Source organism: Hibiscus syriacus, unplaced genomic scaffold (assembly GCF_006381635.1).
Source record: "Hibiscus syriacus cultivar Baekdansim isolate YM2019G1 unplaced genomic scaffold, ASM638163v2 tig00117005_pilon, whole genome shotgun sequence".
NCBI classification, from domain to species: domain Eukaryota; kingdom Viridiplantae; phylum Streptophyta; class Magnoliopsida; order Malvales; family Malvaceae; genus Hibiscus; species Hibiscus syriacus.
The window spans coordinates 1307248-1318172 of NW_024063519.1; the positions used below are offsets into that span (position 1 = coordinate 1307248).

Consider the following 10925-nt stretch of genomic DNA (forward strand, 5'->3'; position numbering starts at 1 on the left):
CAGGTAGAAGTAGAAGAAGGAATGACGCCATTAATGGAGGAAGGAAAAAGGACATGGTTTCTCTTTGGGATGGAAATGAAATAACGAGCTACAAATGCTATGTTTCTTTGGTTCTGCCTCTGCTGCTTGCTTGTCTCAAGAAAATAATAATACGTGTGTCTGCATTTAGGATTCTTTGAGTTTTCTCTCTCTTTTTTCCATACTGTACTGCCACTGGATCTTTTCTGAAGATGTCTCCAGATTTGGCTTAATACGGCAAGCTGTACCAAACCATTTTTGTAGCTCTCTCTCTCTAGCAATATTGCAGTACTGGTGCCTTTAATGCATTTATATTTTATTTATAATCGCTCTCTGGTAGTATTAGTTTTAGATAAAAGATTAAAAATTTTAAAACTATCAACAAAAAAAGAATAATTAAAAACATTTATTATGTTATCGTTTTATGGACGTACTGTTCACCTCCCAATATTTAATTCGTATGGATCTCTTATGTCAAGAAATCAAATAATTAATAATAAAGAAAGAGGGCAAGTACTCTAGTGCAGAAAGCCGATTCAGTTTTTTCAACTTTTAAGTGAAAACAGGGGAAGACCATTTTTAGCTGAGAGGAGGCGGAGAGGGACCGCCGTAAGCTCGTAACCACGGTTTTTTATAATGGGGGTTGGGGTGGGGGTGTCGCCACCCTGTGGACATTGGACCCAGATGGCCATATCATAGCAGTTTAGAACAAATCGCCACCGAGATTGGGTTAGAATAAAAAGAAAAAGGTTAAAAAACTAAAAAGAGAGGCCTAAGGCAGCCACCCACCACGAGTACTACTGCATGCAGTTGCAGGTGGGACTAAAGGACAGGGATCTGTGGGGATAAGCTAACCCCAAAAGAAAAAGCTTACCATCTTCATTTTTACCCGGCCTGAATTACTGATCCATATTGAGCTTTTTGTGTGCATGTGTGTTACCTTTTATTTATTCTCTATTCTGATTCTAAAGCTCTCGCTTATGGCCGACATCTGTCATTCTTGACGTGAAATTTTGGGTCTTTTTTCCGTTACTGTTTTCCTTGAGGAAATTGCAAAATTAGTATAATAATAAATCTCTTTGGACAACTCGGTTTATATTATTGATACAATACTTTTATTTTCTTAATTTTATTTATTATATTAACTTTATTTTAATTTTAAAAATTAACATACATCTTTACACATTATTTACTAAAAATATATATAAAAATTCAAATAAGTGATTAAAAAAATCCTAGTATTAACTTTATGTTTCTCCTTTATATTAAGGGTAAATTACGCATCTAGTACCTAAACTATCAGTTTTGATCTGTTTTAGACTTTTTGTACCTAAATTTTTAATTTTTTTAAAAATCATACCTAAAATTTTGTTTTTATTTCATTTTAGTACCTCATCGTTAAAAAATTTAGTTTTTGTTTTATTTTAATACTCTCTTACAAAATTTAACATTATGTTTTGAAAAAAAAATGAAAGTTTATGTACTAAAACGGATAAATATTGATACTTTATGTACTAAACACATTAAGTTTTTAAATGTGGGTACTAAAATGAAATGAAAACTAAACGTTAAGTATGCTTTTGAAAAAAATTAAAAGTTTAAGTATTAAAACGGACCAAAATTAATAATTTATGTACTAAATGCATAGTTTACCCTTATATTAGTTAAGCGCTTAAAAGAAAAAATTGATGATTTTCGTCTTTATTCATCCTCTACCAAACTTCTTGTGATTGGTGAAGTACAATCTCTCTTCAGTTTGCATGTGATGGAACTATTTAAGGTTTTATTTTTATATTATATAAAGAGAGTAATTAGGTTGACCTAATCATCACATGCATGGTAAATGCCTTCCCAAAGCTAACAATGCGGTGGTGCATCTCTCTCTCTCTCTCTTGCGCCTATTGCAACTTCAAGTTTTCTATTAATTTTAATTTATCGAGTTTTAGATTATACCCATCAGTTTACCGATAAAAATAAACAAACGGATTAAATAAAGAATTAATGATTATTTTGAATTTAATATATAATGTAAAGTTAAAAAAGCTTTTAATAAGGTTTAAACTTTTATTATGATGTGATATTTTAATTGGGAGAGGAAGGTGCACTTTTTCATCGATAAATGTCATTTTCAAGGCATGGGTTAAAAGAGTGCCTTGAATTTTGCAACAATGAGAAGGATGTGGCCCAAGCGAGTCATCAATTCGGTGCTTTATTTCATTATTTTATTTTCTTTTGGGTTAATATGGATTTCTCCTTCCAGAATCTGTTTTCTTTTGAGTACTTGTGTGCGTTTTCTTGTTGCAGTAGGGATTGAACGCTCTATTTGTTGAATTTTCATTTACTTCTTCGTGATTTATATTTTATTTATTTATTTTAATTAATTTATGGTTGATAAAAATATCAAATTGGTCCCTCTTTTTTCTTTTCACCTGTTTGTGAAACTATATTCATTGGGGTTGTTTCCTCACTGATTTTGGTGGCAGATCAATGGCTCCGCATAAAAAGGAAAATGCCGTCTCTCTTGCCGACTAACCATCAAAACATCTGTCCTTTTTAACATATATAAGCCAAAATGAAAACTGTGTTACATTAATGACCTTGAACCAACAAGGAAAACAACACATTTCAATATCAAGCTATCAACAAGTCAGATGAAAAGAAAAAAGCAACTACTACTGTTCCACTATTCAATCCATCCAGAGATGCACAAACCCATGTTTCTTTTTGTCCTCATCTGTCGGGTAGTTTTAGGTGTGGTAGTTTAATTTAAAATATCATAAATAATATAATATTTTAAGTTGTGTGTAACTTAAAAGATCATATTTTTTAACATTTTAATTTGTAACTTAAAATATGTTTGTAACTAAAAAAAATAAAAATAATTAACATTTTAGATTACGCACAACTTAAAATATTATGTTGTTTATAATATTTTATGTCGCACTTTATATTAATCTTATAATAAGTGGTTGTACAATATAATTCTCCTTTATCTGTTCGAATTTATTGACTTGTGTTTTTGTTAGGTTAAAATTACTATAACAGTACATGCACTATACCTTAAATTGTATTTTGATCCTAAATTATAAGAGAACTAGAAAAGCACTATGATGGCAATGTTGTTCTTTTTGGAGACAACCCTTAAATCATCATTCTTTGTTTTTTCAAAGTTGAAAAAAAAGCTCAAAAGTTCCTTAACAACGAGGTTTTTTCACAAGAACATTAATCTATACAACATACTTCTGCTTAGGTTAGGTATGCAATGGCTTTTTTCACCTTATCCAACAATGTTTACTGCTATAATTAATGCATGCTCCAACACTTGTAAAGCGAAGCAGTAAAGTAGCTCAGATCACTGTTTGTTGATCTGCATGGATCTCTTTTACTTTGGAAAACTTTTAGATCGAAACATATGCTTTGCTTGCAGCGTGCGATCAAATAATGCAGAATTTCGAGGTTTTTTTTTCAAGTACAACAAGGATTTGCACTTTCTGTTTTTCATAAAGACCATTTTGCCTTAGAGTTGAGGGTTTTGTTTGTATTTGTCACCAAAGTATTTTCAAAACAAATTAAATTATTCTATTATTAGTAACAGTGAAGAAAGAAAAGTAATGATGATGGCATGGACTATAGCAGGTGAGTAAACATTGGAGTTATTTATTATTATTTACAAAGCTTAAACTCATAAAATAATTAAAATTTTCCACCAGCGTAACACAGTCGATCAATTCCTTTGTAGGTTAGAATTATTGAAGTGATGGAAGGTTAACAAAATAACACAGTCGATCAGTTATTTGTTATGTCGTTTTTCTTATTGATGGCTTCCTTTTGTGGCAGGAGTTTGCCCACTTGGCTTGGAATAAAAAACTTCGATTGTTCTTGACCTTTTCCTTGGGGGAGGCCTCTATAAGTTGATGAAGACTCGTGTTTTACTATCTAAAGCGATTCTAGTTTATTGTGAATCAAGTTCATGATAATTAGATTTAATAAGCATGTTTAACAAATGGAGCTTCTTGTTTGTTGAAAGTAGCGATTATGTGAGGTATGGTCTGGGATTCTCTCAAACGTGGGTGTTCAAGCACTTCCCGAACCAGGTTTCACTCTCCAAAGCGGAGAAATCAAGACCATTTCCGCATCATGGGGTGGTCGCTTTTGGGATAGAAACCATTGCTCCGAGGATTCCACCGGCAAAATTTCTTGCCTCACTGGGAAAGTGAAGGGTCAGGGAATGGTGCTGCCCCGCCGGCAACGTTGCCTGAATTTACTTGGACGGTGCTGGTGGTTGGGGATGATGAAGTAAAACAAGAAAATAATTATTTTTAAAAAATTATACTATAAATTTATTTCAGCAAGAATCCGTTCAAGTGTTCTTCTTATCCCCTTATCATGACATCTTTTATATCTGTTTCTTGGGTTTAAGTGGTGGATATAGTTGATGTTCTCGTAACAAACAATTCGATGTTTATAATATTAGGCACTTACTGCTTCTTTTTCACTTAATGACTGGCTTTCGAGTTTCAATAGTCTCCTCATCCTTCTCCCACCAACCTCTAGCATAACTTATGATTTGAAGCTGCTGCATTTTGATAAGTGAAAATGGATAGGTTTCTTTAATCTGTTTCTTTAGGATTCTCATATATAGTTTCTGTTCTCAGAATGGAATTCATACTAAACTTTGTAGCCTAATTAATATATCAAAATTATGGATTCGATGGTACGAGTTATTGCGACTATAGATGACAAACTGGTGAGGAGTTCATGATGATTTTGCCTTTTATTTGGAGTATATGGTAGTTCAATTTTTGTGGTGACTCTGAGCCTGCAGGATGAGACTTCTAGTGAGCCTTGTTTTTCCACCACTTTATATATCTGTATTTAAATTTAGCTATGAACCATCAAGCCGTTTTCTATATTTGTCCCTTCTTATAAGTAGAGGTCTAATTAAATTAAAATAGGGGAAAATGATACCTAACGTACTCCTACTTTTCAGAAAAAATTAATGTGGCCCTCGTCATTTTTCACTCAATGTGACCCTCAAACTTAGAAAAATAATTCAATGTGATCCTTTGACCAACGATTTTTATCGTTGACCGTTACGATATTGATGTGACACTTCATGACGTTGATTTGGCGGTCCATGGTATTGACGTTGCAGTCCACGGTGGATGGTGATGTGGCTAATGATTTGATAGATAAACTAAATTAATTTTTTTCAAGTTTGAGGACCAAATTGATTTTTTAAAAAGTTTAAGGGCTTATTTGATTTTTTTTAAATACACATATTTTAAATCTAAAATACTACAAATATATGTTGACAGCCCTTTAGTCCGTTGATTTTTATTTTTAGCTCCTCTTAGAATTTGATTCTCACTTAAGCATTTTGTTTTTATCATTGAAAATATTAATGTCATTATTTCGGAATATATAATAATATTAGGAAATATTGTAGAGCTTAGAGTTAGTTGCAATTTTTGATACATCTAATTTTTTTTTATATTAATATGTTATAATATTAAAAAAAGATATTTATGAATTAATAAATTTATGATTAAAATAATATAGATTTAATTGAATGAGAATTATTTATAATGCACTATAAATAATTGAGAACTCATTTTATTCGTATTAGTACGAAGATGTTACTCTTATTTTTAAATGACATATTATTTATTCTCGTTTATATGATATTTTAATTTCCCCTTTTTGCTAATGTTTATTTTTTTTTAATTTTATAGAAAATATTTATTAATTTGAATTTTTATATTTGAATTTTTATTTAATAAACAATACTAATAATTATAGTATTTTTATATTTAACTTAATATTTTTATATTTCAAATTTAAAATATTTATATATTTTTTAAATTAAATAAGACCTTAAACTTTTAAAAAATCAATTTGACTTTGTTTTTTGAAAAAAATTCAATTTAACCCATAGGGCATATCATTAGCTACATCACCAACCACCATGAATTACCATATCAACACCGTGGAAGTATCATATCAGCATCGTAACATTAGATGCTTTTTCTAAGTTTAAAGGACACATTAAATTTTAAAAAATGACGACAATCACATTAATTTTTTTGTTATTGAAAATACGAGGGTTTCAGGTACTCTTTTACCTTGAATTAGTTTAACAAAATTTCAAATACCTAATCGAAGAAGCCTTGCAGTTATTTACGTTTTTCGTTTCTGATTTAATATCGAACACCAACAGTATTCAGTTTGTTGGTAGGCCACTGACGTGAGGGCGGCAAAGACTCCCTTTTAACAACATTTTAAGATCCTTTTGGCTAGTCGCGAATTTAGAAATATTTTGATGTAGAAAGTTTAAAAGCACAATTCAGGGTATAAGTATTTTATTTTGATGTAATGAAGATGTTATAGACCATTATTTTAATCAACAAGCACCTTCCTGTATTCATTCATTCTTTGTTTCACATAAAGAATCCATTAGCCGGCCTGGTAAAGGTCTAATTCTTTAATGCTGTTCATTAAGCTTATTCAGGGACTATTCCGCCGCATATTAATTTATGTCATTCTATGAAACACTTTGCATCTTACTTTACTCTTAGTCTTAGTCTTCCTCCCTTTTTCCTTATCAAATTGATTCCTCATCAGAAAAGCTCTTCTTCCATGATCTTATTTTACTATATGAAGTATGAAAGTTGCTGAAGTAGTTAGTGCATTGACATTTGTTCTTGTCAACTTGTCTTCAAGTAGCAAAAAATATTAAGAGGTTGCTGGATCTTATTTTATTCTGCTTTTTCAGACTTATTGGTTCTGCATGAAAGTGGCTTTGGTATAGATTCCGATGTTTGTGTTACTAAATCATACGCCCATGCCATGAAAAATCTATTTAAGGCACACCCTTTGTCATATATGACCAGACAAAAATGTTTCTGATTTGTTATCCATTTGTGCGATATTTGTCTTTGCACTCGCAGCAGATTCATCATGCTCAATTGATGGCTATGCTTCCTTCTCGGGTTCTGCTGCCACCGAATGTCGAAGAAGATGAACCGATTTATGTTAACGCAAAGCAGTATCATGCTATTCTCAGGAGAAGACAATATCGTGCAAAGCTCGAAGCTCAGAACAAACTCTTAAAAGTTCGAAAGGTATGTCTATTCAAGGTTTTCCTTCTTGCTGGCAGCTGCACGAGGCCTTACAAGTTACAATGGTATTTTCTAAGCTATTTTATGAATGTTTTGAAGCCATATCTGCACGAATCTCGTCATCTTCACGCGTTAAAACGAGCTAGAGCAAGGGGAGGGCAATTTCTCAACACAAAGAAACTCCAACAATCCAAGAGCATTCCGACAGGAGACATGCCCAGGTCTCCTCAGCAACATTTGTCTGCAGACATTCCAAGAACAGAAAGTCATCGCCCGGGAAATTTCAAAGATGCTGCATCGTCTACCCCTGGCACTGATGTCACGAGTGCCTCTAACAGTGATGAAATGTTTCAGCAGCCGGATTTCACGTTCTCTATCTATCCTCCTGATCATATAGGTCATGCTGGCCATCATCTTTCTGATCTCTGCCGATAGACAAGATTCTCGTCTGAGCAGTCTGATGCCGTTGTAAAATGCGGCTGCTTTGTTCCCATGGGAACTCATCCTTGGCTCTATATAAATTTGAAAAGTGAATATTTCGATTAAAAAAAACTCAAGTTTTGGTTTAAATTTTTTAGTTTAAACATATCTATTGGGGCGAGTAAGATTCTAACATGTAACAACCTTTTTGATGTTTTTTTACCATGCTAATGAAGCACAAATATATAATGAACACTACTATATTTATACCAAAACATAGGAGCCATATGGCACTCAAAAACACTTGCCATAGTACACATTAATTTCTGTTCTTGTACACACATTAAGCCATAAGAAAAATTTCATTACTACTTCCTAGCATGTCAACTATTATAGACTATTGATTTTTCGGTGATTGAGGGCAGAGAAGGGGATTATGATTTGCTCTTGAACTTCCTTTGAGCTTTCAAGTCTACAACAATTACAGATGTTGTCACCGCTACCACTTTGGATGGCCAGCATCGAAAGGTATTCGGCTGCAGCCTGCGCTGCTGGGTCGATTCCTTTGCCTCTTTCGACCAGAGACAGAACCACATTCTTTTTGTGCCAGAGCAGGATTCGACGTCGAGCCACCACACAAGCTTCTTCATTTGATATCACATCCCACAAACCATCACTGGCCAAAATCAAACATTCATGTTCTCTAGCTCGAGGAATAAACGTAACTTCCGGTTCCGGGATTATCCACGGTTTCAAATATCTATCACCTGTGAGTTAACAAACAAGATAAAGATCAAGCTTTAGCATCTTGAAATGAAACGGAAAACTTCATCCTTTGCATTTGCAGCAGCATTAAGTTTTTTATTCTTTCATCACCAGGAGAGGCGGCAGATTAGGTCAAAGTCAAGACAGAAATAAACATACCAAGGGACCTTGACATCGCAAGAACGCCAAACACACGATGTCCCTTCCATTGTATAACCTTGCCTCCCGATGCCTCAATCCTTGCATACTGGTCTTCTCTATTTGGCTGCAAACGTGATGGTTTCAATAAACAGAGAGCTTAATTTTTTATTTGGAGAAAACCCGAAGACTTTAAATTGCCTTTATGATCACTTGACAATGCCATTGCTTCTTTGCCACGGCACAAGACTGCTCATGAATCACCACAATTGGCAACAACAATATGTGATGAACAAACCAAGGCCACCACAGCAGTTGACCCTACAGTTTCAGGGGCAATGGATTCAAAACTAGCATCGGAAACATCTCCGTTGCCTCTGCTAACTTTTCCTCCAATCTAGTCGTCAACCTTTAAAAAACAACTAGTAAATGTCTTCTCCCATTGCACTTGTCAACTTTCCTTACTAGTGTCATCGCATAAATTGTCTTTAATGCTCCCGATCTCTTCTGCCAAAGCCACATGGATACGATCACGACAATAGTTTGCCAACTGCATGAGAATCCAATAAGGTGAACGAGGAATGAAAAGATCAATTGATCAAGAAATTACTACAATCATCAGAACAGAAATGTTGTCGTATGCAGTCGATCCAAATTTGCTCACGGTTGCAGTTCATAAAAAAGCGTGCAGATAGCAACTACCATTTGATTCAGAAATGTTCGAAGTTCCTTAAAATAAAGCTAAAATGCAAAACTGGATTCTTGGAAGAATGTTGTACCTGTGAGCCACCATGGCCATCATAAACACCGAAAAAGTGTCCAGTAAGGTCAGTCAGATTTTTGCTAATTCCATCGAAAACACGATCTCTAAAGAGCATTTTGATGGGAATCTTTATAAACCAAGGCATAGCAGCAACAGCATCTTCCATTTCAGTTCTTTTTCCAATAATAGATGCTGATCCCCAAAGGGGTATACAATCCAACTCAAAAACACTCCAGCTACCTCTATTGAGATTCTTTTCACTCAGAAGCTGAATTATCACTTTGGAGGCCTTAAAATCAATTCCATCAGAAATTTTTGCATCGGAACTAACTGTTGTGAGAATAGCTTCAGCTGTAGGCACCTGCTTGATGCTCAACCCTCCCAAAATAATAGCCTTAGCGAGAAATTGGCCACTTTCAATTTCCACATTTCACAAGCTTATATCAGAACCTTCAGTTAGAACCAACAACCCTTCGTTTACAATTCCATTAGTGTCCACTAAAAAAATTTCATCTTCCTCACTTTCCTGAGCCATCAGTTCACTAGCAGCAATTGATCTATTTCTGTTCTTGTGTATCATCTTCGACAAATCAGCTTCTTCCCCAACACCCTCTGACATTGCCACCACGTTAAACCCATTCTTAACGTCTTCACAATTTCCATAGCTGCTAGAAATAGATTCCTGGGAATTGACCTTTGCAGAATCAGACAACAAGTTAGCTGAATCAGTTACGAGCTTCAATGCCGCGATTTCCACATGGGCTGTGATTCCAGAGTTCTCACACATAGATTTACCTAAACTAAGGGTTACTGCTACTGCCGGGGAGATATTTTCCATCACTTAAAATCTCTAAAGACTGAACCACAATTTACCATTCATCTTCAACTATTGCCTTCCAGCAACAAACTTGGGATCAAGTCATTGGGTTCTATCAATACTTTCTCCATTGCACTGAATCTCAACGACCCTACAATCTTTCATAACAAATGTACAGAGTACTGAAGAAACAGTAAAGCACCACGATTAAAGCTTTCAGAGGGGGCACGAGTTAAATGCAAGCAGACATGAAGATATTACTAATCAGATCTGGTGAATAAGCACAATGGATCAACCCTTATATTTAATCAAAATTCAAGAAGTAATCAAAGTAATTATAAAGCAAAATATGAGAATCCAAATTTAAAGCTATATCTGTTATAAAAAAAAGTAAAAAAGTTGTCAAGAGAAAGAAACTAGGATAAAGCACAGATAATCACAGGGAAAGCCCTAAAACGGAAAACTTTTGGTACATACAATTTGAGTTTCCCCGATCTAAGGCAAACCTATCCCAGCCAAGCCAAGGGTCTCTTTCACTCTCCTTCTCCTTCCAACAAACACACCAACCCCAGAAAACAAGAACAACAAGAAGCTACCAGAATTATGTAAACTACTAAAAAAGATCCTGGGTATATACTAAAAAGTTGACCTTGAACCCTTAAACCAACGGGAAAAATATAAAATTTATTCGAAGGTATGATTAAAAGGATGCTTACCAGTATGAAATGAAGGGCCCCAAACCTTTAAAAAGATGATGAAATAAAGAAGCCTCCTCCTGTTTTTTCCCTAGATTGTTTGCTTTGTTCTGGGCTGGGGAGGCTGAGGCTTTGGCTCAGGAAGAGAGAGAAGAAAGAAAAGGAATATATGCGACAGGGGGAATGGA

General features: G+C 34.3%; 1 protein-coding gene and 1 pseudogene across 1 annotated transcript; one reads left to right on the forward strand and one right to left on the reverse strand.

The window, feature by feature from the left end:
* The first annotated feature begins 6716 nt into the window (after positions 1–6716).
* On the forward strand, positions 6717–7574 carry LOC120195040 (nuclear transcription factor Y subunit A-6-like). The gene is made up of 2 exons (XM_039197176.1): positions 6717–7142; positions 7239–7574. Exons 1-2 carry the CDS (start codon positions 6918–6920, stop codon positions 7572–7574), a joined length of 561 nt encoding a protein of 186 aa, XP_039053107.1. The 5' UTR covers positions 6717–6917.
* A 661-nt stretch (positions 7575–8235) lies between these two features.
* On the reverse strand, positions 8236–10925 carry LOC120194880 (annotated as a pseudogene).